The sequence below is a fragment of the Penicillium antarcticum genome (genome assembly GCF_028974205.1).
Source record: "Penicillium antarcticum strain IBT 31339 chromosome Unknown utg000010l_segment0_segment0, whole genome shotgun sequence".
In the NCBI taxonomy this organism is placed as follows: Eukaryota; Fungi; Ascomycota; class Eurotiomycetes; order Eurotiales; family Aspergillaceae; genus Penicillium; species Penicillium antarcticum.
The window spans coordinates 361,238-384,257 of NW_026695308.1; the positions used below are offsets into that span (position 1 = coordinate 361,238).

General features: G+C 47.0%; 5 protein-coding genes across 5 annotated transcripts; 1 reads left to right on the plus strand and 4 right to left on the minus strand.

The window, feature by feature from the left end:
• Positions 1 to 678: 678 nt before the first annotated feature.
• N7508_011113 (uncharacterized protein) lies at positions 679 to 1,008 on the plus strand (the record flags this gene model as incomplete). Its single annotated transcript, XM_058469173.1, has 1 exon — positions 679 to 1,008. The coding sequence occupies one exon, from the start codon at positions 679 to 681 to the stop codon at positions 1,006 to 1,008; it is 330 nt and encodes a 109-aa protein (XP_058314151.1).
• A 6,971-nt stretch (positions 1,009 to 7,979) lies between these two features.
• On the minus strand, positions 7,980 to 9,803 carry N7508_011114 (heat shock protein 70; the record flags this gene model as incomplete). The annotated part of the gene is made up of 1 exon (XM_058469174.1): positions 7,980 to 9,803. The coding sequence occupies one exon, from the start codon at positions 9,801 to 9,803 to the stop codon at positions 7,980 to 7,982; it is 1,824 nt and encodes a 607-aa protein (XP_058314152.1).
• A 4,950-nt stretch (positions 9,804 to 14,753) lies between these two features.
• Positions 14,754 to 15,068, minus strand: N7508_011115 (uncharacterized protein; the record flags this gene model as incomplete). Its single annotated transcript, XM_058469175.1, has 2 exons — positions 14,754 to 14,894; positions 14,949 to 15,068. 2 exons carry the CDS (start codon positions 15,066 to 15,068, stop codon positions 14,754 to 14,756), a joined length of 261 nt encoding a protein of 86 aa, XP_058314153.1.
• A 2,567-nt stretch (positions 15,069 to 17,635) lies between these two features.
• N7508_011116 (uncharacterized protein) lies at positions 17,636 to 18,437 on the minus strand (the record flags this gene model as incomplete). Its single annotated transcript, XM_058469176.1, is given in 4 exon segments — positions 17,636 to 17,881; positions 17,908 to 17,988; positions 18,093 to 18,350; positions 18,369 to 18,437. 4 exon segments carry the CDS (start codon positions 18,435 to 18,437, stop codon positions 17,636 to 17,638), a joined length of 654 nt encoding a protein of 217 aa, XP_058314154.1.
• Positions 18,438 to 20,375: 1,938 nt separating this feature from the next.
• N7508_011117 (J domain-containing protein) lies at positions 20,376 to 21,571 on the minus strand (the record flags this gene model as incomplete). The annotated part of the gene is made up of 4 exons (XM_058469177.1): positions 20,376 to 20,524; positions 20,577 to 20,810; positions 20,938 to 21,444; positions 21,493 to 21,571. The coding sequence occupies 4 exons, from the start codon at positions 21,569 to 21,571 to the stop codon at positions 20,376 to 20,378; spliced, it is 969 nt and encodes a 322-aa protein (XP_058314155.1).
• Between the last annotated feature and the right edge of the window lie 1,449 nt (positions 21,572 to 23,020).

A 23,020-nucleotide genomic window follows, 5' to 3' on the forward strand; every position in this document is an offset into this window, starting at 1 on the left:
GCTAATAAGACCATGAGTAGTTGCCAGTGAAAGGAGATAGTAGGTCACAAGATCAAGAATGGGCACAGGCTAATTGTCACAGCGAATAAGCTTTATGTATGCCAAGCGCTTGGGTAGCACACCAACCGAAAGGATACAGATAGGACAGTATAGTAATCTTTACGAGTTCACATATTCCTAGACAGCTAGCTGCTGAGTTGGGACTGTACTTTGAGCCAACCACCTCAAACGCGGCGGGCGAACCCGAATAATCACTTGGACGTAAGGTGTATTGTAGACCATATTGCGGTGCAAGATCCCATCCCGCAGGGTCCCCAGACCATCGCACCCCACTGTATGCGAGCAAATGTCCTCGTGAAAAGCATCGACTTGTCCCCAGACAGGCCGTGGTGGGAAATGTGACGGGGAGAACCCAGTGGTATGAAGTTCCACCCACTCCATCCAAAACACACCTAATTGCTCCCTGATATACTCAAAAATATCTGTTATCCCTGTTGAGACACCCATGACATTTGGACCCTCCCATTTGACCAACGGAGATGCTGGGGAGGTGGCCACGAGAATAAAATGCTTTGCTGTGCGTAAGCGATACGGTTCTGTTCAATGGGTCTGACCACGTACACCAGGAATGGGATCTTGACCTCCCCCACCTCCCCCCTGTTTTGAAGCCATTTTGGGATGAAGGACTGCACGTCTTCGGCCGAGGCCCTACGAGTGGGACTCGTTCGGGTCAAATTTGTTTCCCCTGGCTCTGCTTTGATTATCGGCCGCTGGGCGAGATCTGGTGAGGACGCAAAGTCGGCTGGTGGCCTGCTGGTGAAGATGTCATTTCTCCAGCATGTCTCCGTCTCCGAAACCTCACATGGGAAAGCGCTGGTGGTTGGAATGGCCGGGTGGCATTTGGAGCGTTTGGGCGACATCTTGGACCTGTCCGTTCTTCGGCCTTCGCTGAGGATCCCTATGTACAAGTACACATGCGTATGCAGGGGTAGGCCCAAGGAGATGTAGTAGCAAGTATTTTGAATGTTATGGGGAGCACATCACATGTTTACATACGTCTTTCCGTGTCACTGACTCAATACCGTTGATCACCCACCAACGCAAAGATTGTACGTGGATTTGCTGGACATGTCTCAAATGCGGTCAGACCCACAGGCAGCTGGCCGGCCGGCTCAATGGGTAACGCGCATCCCAGGAATAATTTGAAAAAGTTGACAACAAGGACGATACCCACGCAGCAATTTTGATTAACCGCCAGATACCTTCAGGTTTATCGGTTCCTGCGATAACTCGTCTGGTGCTGATATGTACTCAGATAGCCGGCCGGTCAAGCGTAACTCATCTGCTGGGCCTGTAGTTCAATACATCATCTTGTCGTTGGGGCCACCGGGTATTTGCTAGGCCTATATCGGACGAGTTGAACAGCAAACCAGCATATTTATAACGCAATCGTACTATAGCTCATAAGTGTTTGTTGCTTAGTTCTCGTTGAGCCAACCACGCCTGCGTGATCTACATGTTGGCCACTCTTATGCGCATGCCGCGCTGGGTACAGTACCCCTCACTCAGACGCCCTGACTCTTACTTAAGATTGCCTCATAATCATGATACTCTGATGCACGATATACATAATTGCAAGCCATGTATGTCTGTCTGACATGTGTCAAGAGCGCATATGCATTACTTCTATCCATACACCGCCATCAAGCTCATTACAGCGAGAACGCACGGCGATTCTGACCTTCCCAACCCTGTACCCCAACACATATGCTGACTGTACTACCGACCCCTAAGACATGTTGCACCCAAGCTGAGGGAAGCGTACCATCTTGCATACCATGCATGCGTGATAATTTGGCAAGAACAAGAGCTGATCGAAAATAGGCAAAGAAAGGAAGCAGATGATTATTGCAACATCCACGAGAGACATTGCAACATCTACGAGAGACATTCGTTCTTGGCTTGCGCAAGGGGAGTGCACCTCACCACCTTTCTTGCCCTCCTCAGCCCAGTAGAACACAATAATTAGAGGCGGCCAATAATGGGTTGGGCATCCTGGGGAGCGTAGCTTGGATGATGACCCATCAACGACTCTGACAGGCCACTTATCAGTGCTCTCTAGAATCCGTGGAATTATCCCCCTCTTCAGTCCAGCCATTCTCGCGGCGGAGCTTCTCCTCTTGCTCTGGAGTGAAGTCATTGTGAATGTTGGATATTTCCCGGATCTCATTGGTACTTTTACTCCTTGGTCATGTTCGAGATGGGCGCGCAGCCGATGTCTAAGAGCTCTTTGACATACAAGAAATTTGCAGCCTTACCGTCAACTGAACGGAGTTGTTTCGGAATAGGGGAACAACCACCTACCACAATAATATCGAACAGCGTTTCCCGGTCGGGTTTCATGAAATGCTGGTCTCGTTCGCCAACTTTGGTGCTCTTGTAACGTAAGTCATCGTTGTAGAGTCCGAGGTCGTTATTTCTTTGATAACAGCACCATTCCGTCGCGTTTTCGAGAAGATCCTTAGTAACCGAGGTTTGGTGGACAAAGCCAATGCCGCTTACATTTGGAATGGGAATAGCGTAGTTAGATGGGCCGAGATCATTTAGTAAATCCTTGATCAACATAGAGCGCTCAGCAATAACGCGTTGTAGCTTGTGCTAGTTGTTACCAACCACTATGCTCCGAAAGGTGTTGCCTTGGCCATACCGACAGCGATAGCAAATCAGTCCAAGCTCGTAAGCGTTATTGTATCCGAGGCTTCCATTGTGGCTAATGAGATCGGAGGGATTGGACGTTGTGATGTCTGATTCTAGATGAAGTCTGAGGTTGTGGGGGACGGCAGGAAAATTGATGAAGAGGAAGGAGAAGAGATCCTATAGCGGAGGCAGAGGAGCACAAGGAGATTGACATATCACCCTTCCGAGACCTAGTGTGGCTTCTCTTAAATCACACAGTCGCGAGCAAACATTTGGAGCAGGACTGGTCATCATACCTCGATCCGTGGGCAGTCCTTCCCAATGATGACCTTGCGAACATGTGCAAGTGTCAATTTATTCCATGCGCCTATATCCTGCAGTGTTTAATGTGGACTATGCACCACTACAGCTCCAAGTACTAGAAAACCGAGGCGAAAGGTTAACGAATTCAATCTTTCAGGTACTTTGGCCATGACCGTGTTATATTGAAGCCATTATATTATGTATGAAAATAATCGAAGAAGTCAACGTGAGCTGAAACCCACTTCCCTGTTTGCTAACATAATGGTATGAAGTATGCGGATGAAGTGCGCTACAATGGGTCATGCCAGACTGGTCGTCCAATTTGCGAGGTTTAACCGATGAAGACTGTGACCTTCCTAGGATTCAAAGTCCTTGGGTTCTGCAAGCCCGGCCGTCACTAACACGAACTTTGCGCTCTGTATATTCTGATATATTGCCCAACCAATGTGGTTGTACAGGAACTTGAGCAGCGCTTCATCATATGTAGATGCGGCATTATCTGTCCGATTGAGCCAAACATTGATCCTGAGGCAAGCGTCTCGCAATTCGATTATGAATGGGTTACTGCTCCTCAGCTTCAGTCTTCGTCCCAGGCAATTAAGCACACGACCAAGAAGCCTGGTGTTGTTCATGTATGCAGGAACCTTGTCCGTTCTTGATGTGCCTATATCGTGGTGGATGTGATCGGCCAAGTCAAGAAGGAACCCAATGTCTTGCACTTGAGTATATAACTGGTAAAGGCACTTGGTATGGCGCGTAAGAGCGTCATATCTGTGGTTCGTTTGCATTTGTCGGCGTTCTCTCATCACAACCAGTCGTTCCTTCATCGATACTAGAATGGTTGACTTGAAGCCAGTAAGAATGGTGTATGTATTAAATGGTAGTCTGGAGGATCCGGAGCTTACACATTTTGTCTTGTTACTCTTGAACGAAACTGGCTGCTGCGGTGCTCGCGATAGCCGCCGAAGGAACAGTTTTAATTGCCAAAGTGACACTTCAGGCTCCATCTTATTTGGATATGATTTCCCCGGGCAGAAAGCACTTTCCGTCGTAGTACATATATGCTGTTCTGGTTGACAGACGAAATCCAAGAGCTATTCTGGGATGCAGTGCGCCCTATATTTAGATTAGGCTTTCGAAACAACACTACCTGACAACGCTTACGTCTTTGGACTCCTATGCCCGACACTCCAATCAACCATAGTATCGAAATCATTGCAGGCAATCTGTGCTTGCCTGACTATCCACATTGGAATATCTTTTATCGCCATCTCAGGTCTGGAAAACTGGCAGGTTATGTGACTCAAATCCTAACGTGGCCAGCAGACAAAGACAGGGTGGATTATTAGGTCACTGGCTATCGAAAGATCGTGAGATTGAGGCAAAATTGAATTTTCATGTTGCTCCTGGTTTCATGTGAGACCCTTCCGTAAAATTCCCGTAAAATTCGAGATCCCTAAGCATACCTCACTACTGATCCCCACCCGGTTACTTTCCTTTTTTTCCTTTTTTTTTTTTTTTTTTTTTTTATAATTTCCTAGCTGCTTCGCCGTCCCGCGACAGATGGAATACTGGCGGTTTTCTTTGGATATCTATTTTGGGACTTTTCTGAGCAGATGGATGAAGTTGAGCAGCAAGAATTGAAAAAGCTCGTCGAGGCCTTGCACGCGGCACTTTGCGCAGGCCCATACCATGATGTTGCCGTCGATGCGATCATCCATCTTTACTTGATGAACCTCAAGTTTTGGAACCGCCGTTTCGCTCTTCATTGCCAGTCGCTGGAGCAAATGAGAAACTGCAACGCACAATCTCTGGACAAGAGATGCACAGCCAGTAGACAGGATAAGGGGAAACAACGGAGACATCAAATGTCGCACATCGCTGCAATCAACAGAGAATGTGAAGCTGGTAATGAGATCCGCCCCTGCCACTTTGTTTATTCGCACTGAGTATCACAGCAGGAAGATTGTTGCGCATCATGGATGGCGCTCTGGGAACACGCGCACAACTCCTTTACCATCGAGGCTTCCCGTTATCCTTTCACGTTGGTGGGGGTGACTGCAGCAAAGCACCTGATACGAGAGGTTTAGTGAAAGGTATACAGAGGCATCTGGCTCATTGGGAGCCATGGTGGATGGCTTTGGAGGACTATTTGAAGTTCATCCGCAGAGATTTGGATTTAGAGATGGATTTCTTTCGATGCCTTTGGGGCCCTTCTAGTACTCCCAGCAATCGCTCCGGGATCAAAAGTTGGTTTGGGTCCTTCCCACCTGCAATCCATTCCTTCACCCAGGCTGACAGGCTCATGCACTATTCCCTTAGTCATCGGCATTCTCGACCGGCGGTTAAAGCGTTTATTGGAAGTACAACCAGATGGACTGGAGGCCCTGAAGGAGGCATGCTACCCTGAAGATGCACGCCTCACACATATACAGAAGTGTACGTCAAGCATTCCGTTTCTTGGCTCAAGGTTCGGTTGAAAATTGTAGCTAATTGCGCAACAAAGTGCTGCCTGGCCGTCTTCAGGCACTGCAAGACCTGATACAGTCGCTGCGCCTCTTGCACGAAGCGCTACATCCTGGAAGTCCCCCGGAAAGGGTACTACGAAAAAGGAAAAGGAGCACGTGAATTTACGACGCTATACTGTATATATGCTTTAGCCATCTTTAAGCTTAATCTCTCCGAGCCTTGAATTCCATCGCAAGAATTCTTCCATTGCATACACCAGCTCCGGTAGTACCTGGTATGGGCGTGGCCCTCATCTATTCGCTTGTAAGTTTTTCATCTAGCCATTCTTCCGGCGAGTAGGATTCTGGGGCTAGGGTAAGCGAATCGTCATGGACTGAAACAATGGTATCCGGTGTGGTCTGTGTCGGGGCTTACATGTCCTACGCGGTGCCTCTCGCAGGTTCGCGCGGAACAGAAGTGACAGCTAGGGAGATTGAATACTGTATAGGCTTCCCGATATGGTATAGCTTTGGCCCCGACAGCCTATACCGTGAACAAATGAGATGATGTAGAGTTGGCAGTATCACCAAAGAGTATGTTTTCGTCGCGTTGCCCTGTATGCTCACCCGCATCGCAAGGCAGTTGGTGGCGCACTCACCATATGGACCGGTGGTCAAATAAGGTCTCCAAGATGACATTGGAACAGCCATTCTGACAGTGTTCGCAATGAGACCTTACAGTCTACTCATTTTGACCGCTCGACGCTAGGTGCGAATCAACATTCAATATAGTCCAATATCACGGAACACTGAGACTCTAGAGATGAAGGGAGCACTTTACAAGCCAGGTTCACTCAATTCCGTCGTTCGCGTTGAAGAGTAAAATCTAACAATATAAACAGTGCGCTGAGCGGTTTCTTAGAACGTTTGTTGGAACTATGCAGACCCATGTATGTTTAATGAGGAAAGGTGGAGCTGGGCATGTTTTTTTTTATGGACAAATATTCATGGCGTGTGATACTTTGAGAGCAAGGCGTGCAACATAGGTTGTTTAATCATAATACACGATGTAAAGAGTAAATCAAAGCTCATGCTTATCCCAATGGACCATGGCTGCACAGGTCAATGGAAAATATGATCGGAGCAAAGTAAAGGTGTTGAGTTATCATAAACAGGTGGCTAATGTGCTGAAACATGGGCTTTGTTCATCATCCTGTTGCGCATACAGGTGACCATAATTATCTGGTCCGAAGCTTGCCAAACCTATGCTGGTTGGGCATGGCCCACCTGATGCTGGTGAATCATCCTTTAAAAAATAATTGGAGTTGCCTTGGTCACTTCGCTTTTCTACAGTCGCGAATATAGTGATTTCGCGGGCCAGCATTGCTGAGTGTGGTTTGTCATACGAACCCCTATGCCACGTATATACATATATATATATATATATTGGCCCCTGTGGAGATTCCCACGTTTCTCTTACCGCAAGTTTTAATTTCAAGGAACTACCCACCCAAAACATATAACCACCACGGGACCACTTTCGATTTCAAGTCATTCTATGGGGGTAAAAAAGGACTTGATCCTGATAGGCCGACGCTGAAACCAACTTGGGCCTTTCCTGTTTTCGAGACAACCGCCAAAGCTCAACAAAAGAGATCTAGATGAGCGGGTGAGTAGGAGCCTCGGAGCATGCTCGATAGCCTTGCTAATAAAAGAGAGACCAAAACCCCTAGGACAAGATAACAGTAGCCTTGACCCTGACTTCGAGGCCGAGGGATACGTGGAGTTTCAGAGAGCACAACAGCGCTATATAGACTTTATCATTCTGGCCATTCTCATCAGCATCCTAGCTGGGGGCACTCTGACACTGAGTGGGGTTGATTCATTTTGCTGATCTGGGACAGCCAGTTGTTTGAAGGCAAATTCTTCACCAGTGCCGGCATTTGCGTTGCAAGGTATTGTGCCGCTTATACCTCGTCGTACACCCGTGGACGCCTTTGCTACCACGCGGCGGCTCTAGTAAGCAATCACTGGTTGATATGGGCTCCAGCACCGGGAAAACCAGCGGTGGAAGAACGGGGATAAGCCACAGTAGCTGGTAGGGCTTTCTGTCTACATTGTCCTCTGGGGGTGGATGATGTGAAAGTAGCTTGTGATGAACCAAGTGAAATATTGGAAGAAAGAATGGACAGATACATATGTGGAAGAGCGATACACTAGTCCTTTACTGTAATAAGCACAGTTCGGAGGATATCCTAAGCTACAAGCACTGTCCCGAGGCGGAAAGATTACTAGTTGCGAACTATGAGTTACCTAACATAGCGCCACCTCTGGCGTCCTCAACGACCCATTCTGTTTGTACCAGTTCCTCTATGGCATCACGTAAGTAAAGGTTATCCGCTCTCTACCGAAGTCTCCCCGTGTGCGAGGATAGAGAAGCTACACGTTTAGATGACAAGACTCAGGTTCGCAAGGTAAAGCCAAACCAGTCTTGGTTGGTTGTTGATTACATAGAGCTGTAGGTTTACCTGCTTATAAGAGAGGCAAATCCAAGCCAACGACCATGCCTTCTAGTTCTTGTTGCTTCAATGCCAACGTATCTCGTTCGGCAGCCTGGTTTGTACTGAGCCAACACATGATCCCAAAGACCCTGGCCTGAATGTTTTTCTTTTGTTCGTCGGGCATGGGCGGCTTGCCCTCAGTGACGGCGCTGTTGAGAGCGTAGGCGCGGGACTCGAGGCTACTTCTGGCTTGGATACGGGCAATCTCAGCATCGTCGTCCTCCTTGTACTTCTTAGCCTCCAGAAGCATACGCTCAATATCCATCTCATTGAGACGGCCTTTGTCGTAAGCCACAGTGACTTGAGAGGGCTTATCGGGGCCTTTCTCGATCGCGGAGATCCCCGTAATACCGTTGGCATCCACGGTAAAGGTGACTCGAATCTGGGGCACACCCAGTGGAGCTTTGGTTGTTCTACAAAGTTCAATCTTGCCAAGCAGTTTGCTGTCTTCGGCGCCAGATCGCTCGCTCTCAAAAACCTGGATCAAAATACTGGACTGGTTGTCGGAGTAGATTGAGAAAACCCCGGATTTCGTAGTGGGAATGGTAGTGTTGCGCTTGATCAGCGAGGCCTTGCCACCGTCCACTGTTTCAATCCAGAGGGATAATGGAGCAACTTCAAGAAGCAGAATGTCCCTGATGGATTTCGAGGAGGTGTCGCCCGACAAAACCGCAGCCTGGATAGCGGCACCATGTGCGACGGCCTCATCAGGGTTCACAGACTGGTTTGCCTCTTTTTGGAAGAAGTCCGAAATGAGCGCCTGTATCTTGGGGATCCGCGTGCAGCCGCCAACCAGAACAATCTCATGGACGGAGGGCTTGTCAGTCTCTGCGTCCCGGAGAACCTGCTCGACAAGCTCCATGATGCGGCGGAAGAGATCGTGGCAGAGATCTTCAAATTGGTCGCGTGTGATGGAGATGTTAAACTCAATCCCCTCAAGAAGCGAGTCGATCTCGATGGATGCCTGGGTGGCAGATGACAGCGTTCGTTTGGCGTGCTCACAGGCCGTCTGGAGGCGCCAGAGGGCCCGGGCATCGGTAGTCAGGTCTTTGTTGTGCTTGCGTTGGAACTCGGCCGCAAAGTGATTGACGAGGCGAGTGTCAAAATTCTCGCCACCAAGATGGGTATCACCAGCGGTAGCTTCGACTGCAAAGATCCCGTCTTCGATCGCTAAGAGCGACACGTCGAACGTTCCACCGCCCATGTCGACAACCAGAACACGGTGCTCCCCTGGTATCTTTTTGCAGAGGCCATAGGCCACGGCGGCGGCAGTCGGCTCGTTCAGGATTCGGAGGATGTTGAGGCCAGCAATGAGCCCGGCGTCCTTGGTGGCCTGCCGCTGGGAGTCACCGAAAGACGCAGGGACTGTGATCACAGCGTCGGTGACAGTCTCGCCCAGATAAGCCTCCGCGGTCTCACGAAGCTTGGCAAGGATCATGGACGAGATTTCTTCGGGCGTGAAATGCTTGGTCGCGCCTTTGAAGCCGACTTCCACAACGGCCTTCGAGTCTTGGTCGATGACCTTAAAAGGCCAGCGCTGCTTATCAACCTGCACCTCGGGGTCATGAAAGCGTCGGCCGATGAGACGCTTAGCATTGAAAATGGTGTTCTGCGCGTTCACCGGAAATAGGCCATTGGCAGCGTTCCCAATCAGGCGCTGTCTGTCGGTGAAGGCGACTAATGAAGGGGTATTACGGGTTCCCTGGTCATTCGCGATGTTTTCAAACCGATCATTGCGGAAAACCCCTACGCGGGAGTAGGTGGTACCCAAGTCAATTCCAACTGCACGCCCCATGATGTCGTATTCTTATAGTGAAAGTAGGTATCATTCGTGCAGACAAATTCGTCGAGTGGGTTATTAGAAAATGAAAAGGCTGATACACAAGGGCCAAACCAGAGCAGTAATGCGGGAAAGGAGAAGTTAACGTCGGTCGGGTCTCTTTGGTTCTGGCGCTTGGTTTTATAAGGGTGCGGTCGCGCCACTAACACCGGCAGGAGCAAGTGATCTCGCCGGCTTACGTACCTGCTCGAGGATTCGAAAGAATCGATTACTTGCAGTTTGCCTTTCTACCTTCCTGCCGCCTCTTTCTATCCGAAATTATGCAGCAAGTCATTAGGTAATGGTAGCTGCTGGCTGCGAACCCTGGGTCTGCCAAAGTACTTGAATCCACCGTGTATGATGTTGCAGTATATGGTTCAGCATTACACAGATAATTGCACGACATTAGCGTACAGTTGAGTACGTCTCATACATCAGTATAGATACACTAGCCCCCAGCCCAAGTGTACGTGAAGATTCACTCGAGGTTCGTCATTGCTAAGGGCCCGTACCGAGTTACAGGTAGCTGCCCACCTAAATCTTAGCAACAGTCTTTGGAAGTCGGCAATTCGGAATTGGCACAACAGATTGAGCTCACCAGTGCAGGAATGAAACGTTAGCTGTCGGAGCTGCTACCGTCGTGTCGCGATAACTCTAGCCTTCCGTATCAAAACGCTAACGTTGCAAATAAACAACCACTAACGCTACAATATGGCCCTATTGGCGGGGGGTGGCCGCTGGTACAGGGAGCATGGAGGTGTTGATCACTAATAAAAAAAAATTATGGAAGGTTCCCTCATCAACCTAACGCCTTTTCTCGGGTTTACGGGACAATCTCGGCCCAATAGTTGACCATGTTTATCAACATATACCTTCCGTTATCGCGGCCATAATCGTAGCCTCCGTAAGACATCAGAGCTTGCTGCGCAGTCTGCGTTTTCCTAATTTCATCGTCATCTATACATTTCCGGATCCCTCTTGTGGCTACCGATGGCAATGTTGCTAGTGTCAGATGGCGTAGGGGCGCACTGTCGATTCATTCGCAGGCTAGTAACCATCAAGTCGAGGGCACCACCGCTTGGGAATCCTGTAGAAGACGGCATCATATGTTTGAACAAGCCAAGATTGGAAGCCATGTGGCTGCTTGGATTTTTTATGTTGTGATTGACTCCAGAGATTCAAATGATGCCCTAAACAGCACGTAAAATGGCCGTCAATGCTCCATAAACATAGGGCCAAAGAATGAGAAATACGTAGTTAGCGCGTCATGGCCTAAGAAGCTTCAGATAGAGGGCCGCATGCGCCGGAATGTACATGTATTGTCAAGTCCCTAATGGCTATCGGAATTTTACCGTCCGGAAGTCCACCCTGTATGGCACGCAGATTGTGTGGTAACCCACAACCCACTAGAAACACATGAATTGCGCACAAGTCGAGTATAAGACCTCCTCTCATCACCAACCATTCTCTGGATCACTGGCTAATTTCCAGAGATCGATTCCCAGACACCAAAATCAATCAGCAACCATGAGTCTGAACCTCAGCCTCATCACTCAAGGCCAAGTGACTAGTCCTGCCTCAAGCCATGAGCCGATCTCACAAGCGCAAACGCCAATTAGCCCAACATCTTCGATGCAGTCGACTCCATCCCCGTCGGCTCCATCCCCGAAAGCATTATCATTCCCGGATTTTCTTCGCCAATTCTACAGCATTGAAGGTTGCAAATCTGCGCTATCGCCCCGCCATGCAACTTGTCCACGACAGGGCACGCCCCAGGAGACTCCGCCGGAGCAATCGGTGAATTTCCACAGATAACACTAGCTCACAATTGAGGTCCGTCGAATTTCACTATCCTTCTGGCTATTGTTCACGTCGGAGCGTCTCCATACTGTCCTCAACTTTTCGATGCATCATGTTCAATACACAGTACATGTATCTCCTTGCCAGGAGCTCTACGGCGTTGATCACTATAGTTGCCTGGCTTCACATATTGCTCCTAGCTTTCCTCATCTACGCACCTGCAATGATAATTAAGGTTCATCAGTGATTGTCCTATTGATCTTCAAGTATTTGTCGAAGACTCCCTTTGTAAGCAGCCGCTTTCAATGTGTTTATCAGCTGTAGCAGGTTAGTTGAATGCAAAGGAGCAACACCTCAAATTCCGACCACATTGAGCTACCCAGTGAGGCAGATCAATCTACATGCAATCCTCGTGGGGGACCAACAGTCTTTCGCAGTATCCATGGCCTTTTACAGTCCCATGGGTGCTTTTGCTTGAAGTAAAGGAGCGGATATAGATTGATATGTTCTACTTTCAGGCTTGGCCATGGTGAATCCGCTACTATAGCCTCAGACTTCTCTACGGCTGTATGGAAATATTAACCATCTGTATATAATACAGATTCGGACGGGGTTCCTTTCTCATCCGATACAGGTTACTGCTTCCACTTTACGATTTATACCTGTCAATATCACCTGAATATTACTCCGACACTAGTTCATACCTGGCTTGGGGAGGTCTGTTTATTCTAACCTTCAAAGCGCGGACGGTGTTGAAAAGCGACCTGACTGGACTCCATCATGTAGACTGGTGTCCTCAGGCAGGCAAGCACAAACTCCAATGCCGAAACGCAGACCTCAGCCCTGATTATCCGTAATTAGTACTCGGAAGATGTTTGCCGTCATTGCACTATATACTAGGGAGAACTGGGTCCCGAAATGCCGCCCGGCCTACGGAGCCAAAATACGGCGTGACTGGGTGCGGACAAAGGGGGCACAAGAACGAAAAAACTTAGTGCATGGTTGCTAATCATTGTTTGTTTTAGCTGCAGCCACTGTATCTATGAAATCTTTCGCTACAGTACAATTTGCTACATTCAGAATACAGAATCCCCCTTGCTATTGCTCTGGGAAAACAAAATGCCAATTTTAGCAGCACTATGACGGGTAACATTAGGCGATATTTGGATTCAGCGAAGCTTAATGTACGGAAAATTCGAAGATATCCGATTTTCAGCCCGTTCTCTCTGGGTCGGTACAGTGATGTTTGGTCTTCTATTTTAACATGACTACACCCAGTTAACCCAATCTTGAGTAGGAGGAGGCTACCCACGCGTATCCATTCTCTCATTACAAAACCGCCCCTGTTGCGTCTGTCACATGTGTGAGCAAATAGTACAGGGCTACGATTTTCCATAGCAGCTCATGTGGTTAGCTTTTTCAAGCTGGCCTGGGATTGTGTCTCTCCTTGCGTATGACAGTTAAAAGGAGTGATTGTTAAGAAGCCTGCTGATGATCCAAAAGCTGGTCTCACGGGCATAGCAATATAGTACAGACGTGTACAGCAGGAATAGAGCCTTGGTGTCGTTTCCGCCATCTGGTCAGATATACCCGCAGTTCATACGTAAGCATAGCATAAGAAATGAGGAAATGGGCAAATTGTGTTGGTCCCAGGCGTGGTTTGGTATTGGGGGACCAGAAGCCGATCACACATTATGTTTGGCAAACAGCGCGGAAACTACGGAGACGCTTTCCAGGTGCTGATTTTACACCGACTTAAAAAACACGACTACAGCTTCTCGAACACATTGGCAGGCCTACATTAGTTTGATTTGCAAATGCATGAGACCGACCATGATCACGTACGTATCAGAAACTCATCTGTTTCGGTGGGGCGGTTCGTTATCACTGAGTAAAGATCACATTATGTGATGGCCTTGCTATCCTACCACGCTGCGTTGACCATGTACATAAATAGGCAGGCCAAGCAAGTCTTAGGTCAGTTGTGCCGTCCCCTGATTGCATCACAGGATCGACGTTTGCGTTCCTAGTAATTATTGCTGTATCATAACGTCAAAGAGCGTATTTGCCTATCCAACGGCCTTTCCGTACTTCTTTAAAAATGTCAGTGGAAATACTCTTTATTCTACTGTGGGATTTATTCCTTCGTCATCTAGGAGCGGTTCGACAACATCCGGCTTTCTCCCGGGGGACTCCTCAAGTGTTCCACTGTTGTTGTCAAGGGTTGGATTTGCGATGATGGTAGACTTCTGACCTGCAATCTCAGTCTCAGCCCTTTCATAGTTGATTGTATGCGCATTGAGTTATGACCTCGGTGACACGACAAAAGATTACATGATGATAGTCGCCATGCCGAATCAAAAGTGGAGCTTTGACCTGAACTCTGGCTTTCAGTTTCACTACAATTCTACTCCGTTATACTATGCTTTTGTTGGTTTATTAAGGATCTAAATATCAATGTAAACAAAGACAAACGTTCGCCTCGCCGCTGCAAACAGCGCTCCAGCGAGCGGCTGGCCAAACCCATGTTTTTCAGCACAATACTTACAATACGAACCTCCAGCACATCCTGTATTCAGACTTTTCGGACCTTCTTCTAAGCAGCCAGCCCCTTTTTTATCCGACATAGGCTAGACCCGCTGTATTAGACCTCCACGAGTACTTGTTGCGTTTCTTCGCAGCTGCCGCAGAGTTACAGGACAACAGGAACAACCGGAACGGGAATCTACAAGTTTTGGATTCAAGAGGTTCTATAAAACAGGCGAGCCAGGATCATATTGCCGTTGATAAGTGCCTTGTGATTTTATGTGGTTTAGAACGAGAACGCCAAATGACTCGATGTCTCTAGATAACTCTAAATGCGTTATTTCAAGCAGCCAAAGCATACTGCACAAAATCTCTACCAAACCATCATTCTTTGAGTCAGTCAATGAAATATCTTCCTTTTTTTTTATTTTTTTTTTTTTTTTTTCTTGAAAGCCGTTACTGGTAGGAGATGTAGAAACAGAGAAAACAGTGGATTGCGAAGTGTTCAATGAGACATGCAGTCAGCCCAGCGTGAAGATTTTGCTTTGAAGTCATGATCTTTTTATACTGTAGAATCGTGAACTCGCTTCGAATAAGAATTTACTTCTCATCCATCCCGATTTGTTTGTGTTGCATACTGAGCCGTCGTAGAATGATATAGCATTCCAGATAGCCAACTGTGGAGGCTCTTGCCCCAATGATAAAAGTATCGATAAACCCATCGATGACGGATTTCATACACTGAAGACAAACCATCTGCGTTAGATACTTGCGTTGTAGCAATTTCCCTCTTACCGCCTGGTTGAACCAGCGGAAGTAGTTCTCAAGGAAGCTACTAAGAGCTAGGAAATTCCAGTGCACAACTGTATAATGCTGAGCCTCACCGAGCTTTGGGAAATAAAATATTCTCTGCATGTTTTCATATGGCCGATGTAACGAGAGCCCGAGGTCGAATCCTTCATCCTCCAGTTTAATTCTCTCTGGATATATCCATAATTGGCTATGGTGTCGGTAATTCAGGTCTTCTATGGAAGTGACAATGAAGTTTAGTACTAATGACGGATGCCAGGTACACTCTTTTGCCATCCATAAATCTATGGCTAAAGTTGAAGCCCTTTTAGGATTCCTGCTACCATGCCCACGGAGGGCGAGAAGAGATACGGCCTTGTATCGAATTTGTCTCATTTTATTGGCGAGCATGGCGCATCGGCTATACAAAAGTGGGAGCAAAATGATGAGTCTATTGACAAGATACAACTTCTATGCTTATATGCCCACTTCTCTCATCAGCTACTTCCAACTCTTAAATAACACATCTAGACTTAGATAATGGTAAATGCTCGAAATGAACGACGTGAGAATAAGAATAAATGATTGTTGTTTTTGGAGCAGTATTCCTGCACCTATGCACAAAAGTATTAAAGGAATATTGAAATCAATATCGGTGACCTGTTTCCTGACTGGCACAGCACAAACACCATCATCCCCAAATGGCCTTGGTGGATTCTGCCTTCAATATGGGCCTATATATCACTATTATCAGCAATTATCCGAAGTAAAGACGGGCAGTGAACGCAGGTACCTGACAGAGAGGCCACGAATGCCTTTCTCTAAGGGAAATGTGCTATGGAAGCTCATTCCAATTAAATATGACAACAAAAAGCGAGCTGCGAAAGTTGAAGCGGCTTGTTTTCTCTCTAATCAAAATTTGACATTATTCCTCCTAAGATCCAAGTTAGACACGCCCAAATTGACGCCCCTTCCTGAGCTAGCAACAGCTGTTGCTTTTTAGCTTGGTTTATTTTTTTCCCTCTTTCTTTTCTTTTCTTTTATTTATTTGTATTTTTTTTTGAGGTTGGAATAAGAAATAACGCAAAGACTGGAGAGAGAAATACCCATAAGCGTTAGGTGTAGCATTGTAGCATAGATTAGAAGGGCGTTACTCGTTAGCTATTTTGTCAGGTAAAGCTTAGCCTAAAGTGTGGCAGCGTACCGAAATACGCCAAATTGATCATCTTTTGATAATTTATGTGCGCCATAATGCCTGACCCAGGGATTATTTCCATCACCTTTCGCCAAACGAGGAAATAAGATGGTAAGTTAGAGGCCTGAAGTACGTAATGCATGCTCAAGAGAACTTTACAGTTTAATTACCATTGCACACTCCCGTATCTACCCTACTCCAACAACAAGAGCCGCAAAAGTGAGATACGTGCAAACTGCTTAGCCGAGAATAAATGACTTAAAATACATGATGATGATGATGACGATGAGCTCATTTATCTATGTTGCATGTGAGTGTGCTATATAATGTAGTTAATTCGTAGTATTTGTAGAGGGTGTCATTAAACCAATCCAAACAAAGACAAACAAAGACAAGAGAAGACAGAAAATGTAACAAGCCTGCAGCTGCTTCAAAATTATAGGATCTCTCAGAGCGGTAATTGTGGTTGTGCTGCTGTCCTTGGAGAGTACTATACTAAAAGCCCGCCTTGCTTAATATGTACTTGGATTTGTAGTTTGATTATTCTCTTGTCTAACAATTCATTCCCTACTCATGGTTACTTTCCGACCTACTTTTCCGCATTCAAGGTATAAATTCTTGTAGTACTGTACCCCGCCTTTTTATTTTTGTTCTGATCCCCCGGAAAAAAACTTCCTTCAACTAGTTGTTCCCTAAAAACTTTTGCCTGATCAAAATTTCTGTATCTGAATCTTGTATGATTGCTTTTCCAAACTGATTCAACTAATATCTGGAGATAAGCCACTGAAATCCTAGACATGGCTTTTTTACCTTCCCTTCAGATATACACCACTTCCATTCCCACTACCACGTAACAAAGCAATGATGTCACTACCTCACCAATCGCAAGTGTCAAACTAGTAGCTCCGATCCTAAATACTGGCAAAGCCGCGTCATGATGAGTACCTTGGGCCTTCTTCTGAGCGAGGCTAGGAGCCCAAGCCTCGATGTGAAGGTAAAATATGCTAACATTGGGTAGCCTCAGAAGGGTATTTTTACACCATGAGCCGACATGCACGGGAGAATTCATGGATAACCTTTCAGAAAGGTAATACTGGTGGGGTGCCATTGCAGAGACTTGCGATGCCTTTCGCTGAGCTAGTGTTAGAAACATTTGTTTATCGTTGTTGTCACAATGCCTCAGGTCATTATGGATAAGGCTTCAGCATCTAGCGGCTTGGGAACATGCGCCGTGAATTTTACGTAGAGGCGAGGTGGCCAACCCGGACGGTGTACTAAAATTCCACGGTGGTACTTCTTCTAAACACAAATTCAACGAGTGCTGTCCTGATGGTACCAAGCTATGCTGCATCACTCGTGTTCTATAGTCTACGGTACCGCGTCTAAGTCGAGCCCTGGTACGGACAACTAATTCCAGATGGAGTTGAAACAACCCCTCGGGCCTGTCAACTTTACTGTAGGCAAAATATACTTGAATTTGGGGTTTTATCTCATGAGTTCAGGATTTAGGCCAGCCATCAAGGTTTCCAAACCACCGCGACCGGTAGATCTTATCGCCGATACTTAACTTGTGTTTCTTGTCATGAGTAACCAAAGGCGTATGAGAACGGCTCGATTTAACCCGCAAGTCCTGCACATAGACAAAACTGCCATCGGGTGCAATATTGAAACTCTTCAGGCCTGACTGCGGCAGCGCCCATATCTCCCCACCAGTATACCCATGACAGTCATCGTTTGTTACCTCCTAACCTAGTGATCCTGATTGGTGACGTTCTCATAATGCTCCGTGAGCTGGCCAGTTCCAATATCGAACGCGTGTAGTCCACGGTCTTCCGACACAAGGGATTTCCGCTGGCGAGGGTTAGGCGTCAGGCCGTGTAATTCAGCCCACCACGGTTATCCCTTACCCCATTCAACCTCAGTTATGTTTGCCTCAGGCAGTTTGTAGACATAACGGTCTTTAGATAAGGGTTCTGTCCTAGAGCTCCAGGATATACTACAATGGTTCCATAAGCAGGGACTGGATCGGTGCCGTCTGCTGCGGCGTCCGTTCCAACAGCACACAGAATTTGTCCTTGCTCATCCCAGATCAAGCCATGTATAGCACGTAGGCCGGTAATATTTTGGAAAATTAGAAGGCTTGCAACGAGGGCGTTGGCAGCGCTACCGTTATAGACAAAGAGTACCGTCCCAGGCTCGCTGACCAGTAGTACCTACGGCAAGTAAATTACCTGGTAGGAACAGTAGTCGTCGAGTGACCCGAGGAAGAAGGAAATCCATCTAAGCAAATCCTCCAGCATTGGGAGAGATTGTAGACTACTTAGGAGCACCGCTCGATGAAGATTGGGGTTTATTTCTCTCAATAAACCTGGCTTCAAACCTTTGCCGAGTGAAGAATGACGAACTGAGAGAGTGGTCAAATACCACTAGGACCCTTTGGGACAGGCTTATTCATCGTTCACCCAATTCCTCCTAGTATTTGTACGGTATTCCGGGCACATTCGGAAGTACGGTATAGACCCCTGAGATCGTTCAACCGATCTTGAACACCTACAATCAATCACCTGATTCTATTGGACATGTTCAGTACCAGCCAGTACATCAATTCCTCATCCTGACAAAGAATACAACGATCAAACCCTATGTCTAATACTGTCAGTACATTACCGCCGCGCACCATTTAGTGCTCTCTGTTTGCTTTTCTTTGTCCCAGATGGTACACGTACTTTACCTGACGTGGTAGGCAATAAAGGTTGACTATTACGAGTCTGGCGGAATGCATGGCGAAATCAACACTGATGGATTTCTCCACACCCCCATCCCTCCTATATTCAGCAACGACTGAAGCAGTGAATACCCACATGGCAGGAATTATCACGGTCTCTGTTATTAATAGGGTGTCATCGAAAAACGAGAAGCGTGAGCGACCTATCTTGTTGACAATCTTTGGTCAATGAGCGATACACTTAGGCAAGACATTTGCTCGGTCATTCTTTCGCAGTGTATAAATTGTAGAAAAAAGAGTATCTACGGTCATGATGCCCCAAATTCCGCAATGGGATAGGGACGGACTTGCCAATATTGGCTGCGGCCTTGTTCATTTCTTTCGTTCCATGGTGGGACCCGCCAACGTTCGGGGAAGGCTTTGTCGAGTGAAGTTTCATATACATCATTGCGGTAGCGCCAAACCCACGCTTCCTCGGGGGTCATTGCTTGGCTCATTTGCCCTTTTTATAATGATAAAAGAACATATAGGCCGTGCCCGAGAACCTCACAATCTCTCGCAAGACAAGAACTTAGAATGCACACTGGGATCACCGCAATAAGGTAGGAAAAACAATGGTTTGCGAAGGAATATCATAATAAGTTGTTAGAGCGTAGTTTCCATGGGAGTAAATCACCCCAAAACACCGTAGACGAAACTGCTACAATTTGATACCTCCTAAACTTCCTTGCGAACCCTTGCAAGGAATACTTCTTGCTTACTTTTTTATAAACATAGATTTGAAATGGGTTTTGTTTCTTTTGGCTCCGTATACATGAGAAGAAATGGTCAGTCACTTGTCTTTCCAGAGCCTTTCTATATGCCATCGCTAGAAGCAATGAATGCTGTCGAAATAGTTGACTACGTAAGCTTGTTCAACTCAACAGAAGACAAGGAGCTATACTGCAGTGTAGTGGAAAGCTAAGATAGAGGTGGTGACGAATTCAGAGGCGGCAACACTCGACTTTTGGGGGTAGCTTTGCGTCTGTTCTTAAAGCGCGGTGGTTGAGTGGCCGTACTTTCCAAATCACTACAGCTGGTGGAGCCAGTGGGGCTTTGTGGTCTTCCAGTGCTCCGCCGATATCCACCTAACAGTGTCGTGTGAGAAATCTCGCTGGGTGGAATGCAACCAAATCCGGGCCCCCGCTTCTTTAACGCGGGGTTTAGATTTGCCCTCTGGGAGGTTGAGGCTCTGAATGTTCTACCCATCTGCGATGGCTGATAAGTCTCATCCGGCTGATTTACCCCCGATGAAGGTCTGGTTCGAGTAGGCTGATGCTCTGGAATGGGTTGTTGCTCTGAGGCTGTGCGTCCTACTGAGTGTGTCTGTCTTGCTGAGCCAGGGTCAGAAACCGGGGCATTGCCCTGTTGTGCTTCATGTCGACGCTGTGTGTAGCCTGTGTTCTTTCGAACTGGGGGTCCATCTTTTTCAGGCTGACCGTGATCAGATCGGTAGCCTTGGTGGACCGTCGGGCTACGATCCCTGTAGGGTTTCTGGTTGCTGGGTGAACGGGAACGCCCAGGGCTCTGCCTTCTCCCGAAGGTTTGGGGTTGGGTAGAATCGCGTACGAATTTCCGCTGATATGATCTCTGGGTGTTTGAGGCTCCGGGTGCTTGACTTGTCTGTGATGGCTCATCAGTTTTGTCTAGCCGATTTATCCCAGAATTCTCTGACGGAGTCCTAGTTCGAGTAGGCTGATTTTTTGTAACAGGTCGTCGCTCTGGTACTTGCCCTTCTCGTCGATCGTGCTCTTCTGGTCGACTATGCCTTTCCCAGGGCCTTGGAGGGGCGTGAAATGGGGCATGGCCCTGTTGTGCTTTATGTCGACCCTGCGGGTAGCCTGTAGCATTTTGAATGGGGGGCTCACCTTCCTCAGGTTGACCGCCAGGGCTTTGGTAGAGCATCGAGCTAAAAATTCCTTTATTGTAAAACCCGTGGGCCCGCTGGCGGAAGTTTTTTCTCATATACGGGTGCTGATTTGGATCTGGACACCGTGGCCCCTCATTCATTTCGGCTTTTCGAATGGGGGGCTTACCTTCCTCAGGTTGACCGCCAGGTCTTTGATAGGGCATCGAGCTAAAAGTTCCTTTATTGTAAAACCCGTGGCCCCACTGGCGGAATCTTTCTCTCATATACGCGTGCTGGTTTGGATTTGGCAACCGTGGCCCCTCATTCACTTCGGCTTTGGAGAAGTATGATTCTTTGCTGCCTGTTGAGTAGTACGTTCCCTTTGGATGTGTAGCCGGCTTATTAGGTCGCCCATTACTAGATGGCTCACGCTGGGAAGGCGCCGCCGGGGTAGGATGTCTGCGGCCCCTTTTCGAATCATCTTCAGCACGCTTTTTCAACTCATCTTCAGCACGCTTGTTCAACTCATCTTCAGCACGCTTGTTCAACCCATCTTTAGCACGTTTTTTCAAATTATATTCAGCACGCTTTTGTGGATCTTTTAAAGTTTCATATGCATTGCTGATAGCCGCAAACTTTTCATTGCTCTTTGAGGCGTCACTTTGGCGGTTCTTGTCAGGATGGCATTTGAGAGCTAAAAGTCAAGGTCTGCTTTCAATGAATCATTCATCTGTTTGCTTACCATTTTTACGGTAAGCCTTCTTTATATCTTCGCCATCTGCATCATCTCTTAAGCCAAGAAGAGTATAAAAATCCTCCATTCTTTCTTCTTGCGGAGAGCTCACTCCAGATGAGGCTCCTTGGACTCAGTTGGCCTCCTCGGAAAAAGTACAGACTTCCATTATTGAGAGAATACTTATTACTTTGTTTGAGGATATATTGAAGGCCCATTTCGGGATTTTCTTTTCAAAAATGGCCTGCTCGGGTGGATCGTGCGTTCTATATTAGAGCAACGAGTCACGGAAATAGACGCAAATCCCTAATTATTTGTTTGCCCTATGTTAGCCCCAAGGCAGTACACGTGGCTCAGAGCATTCCCTGCATTTTCGCGAGAGGAACGTCATTTGAAAAAAGTAATTGCAGCCTCTCCGCGAGGCTGGCAGGACTTTCTGATTAATGTCCAGCATGAAGTTCCCTAAATGCGATTGTACGAAAATTCCGTCCAATTATGCCGCTTCATAACCTCAGATAAACGAAGAACACAGATGGCTTGATTTGCTAGCATAGAAGAAACGAGGAATTTTTTCGGCCCCTCTAACAATGACACCCAGTCAAAGAGAGTGCATGGTCCTCGAAAAAAAATTACTTTGAAGAGCTGGATACTGCCAAGGTGCTTACCTGTCATTTTCTCCTTCCATGTATGCAGCTGACGGGATGAAGTAGCCACATGGTAAATGTTTCGACGAGCAAAGTCGAGGCAGGACATCAAAGCAATTGAAGCAAAGGGGAAGAATGATGCGATCGACGGTATAGCACATAACCATCGCAAATGGGTACAAAGTTAGTAATGGGTCCCACTACCCCTTTCATGTCTAAACAAATATTTTAAATGTAGTACAGTAGTAGGGATGCCGGTCTCGCTGGGATTAACCCCGGGCGCATAGCACGTAAGCTAACTTAGTAAGTAACTTAGGAATTTCGTGCTAAACATTCTGAGAACATACCAGGTTGTAAATGAGGTCGCAGTAATAATTGTACGGGTATTCTGGCTCGCTTACTTCATATTGAAAAAGCTATCAATGGAGGTATTTTTGATTGTTTGTTTAAGTATTTTATTAATACACTGAAGCCAACCTGTCAAAATAGGTAATGCGTTATCATCGTGAGAATGGACCGCCTAAGATGATGAAGATGATGAAGATGATGGATGATGATGAAGATGATGATATTTCTTATACCTAGCCTATGCAGGCCGGTGCACTCGGGCTTACACCACAAGAAACCGTTTTCTAATATCGGAAGGCCAGACCCAGTGATGAGTGGATAGCACCTACAGGATTGAAAAGATAGCTCGCACCATTAATCAAGTTTACTAGGCATTTCGAGATCCCAAGCTATGTGCGACTGTGGACTCAAAGGACAATCTCCTTTTACCAGGGATAACTATTCCTAAGCCTTTGCCTCATGTTAGCCCAATCTATATAAAAGATTGTATATCCAATCCTTTCCATCAGACCCTTTGCCCGCCTACCTGGGTTGGCTCTTGAGAC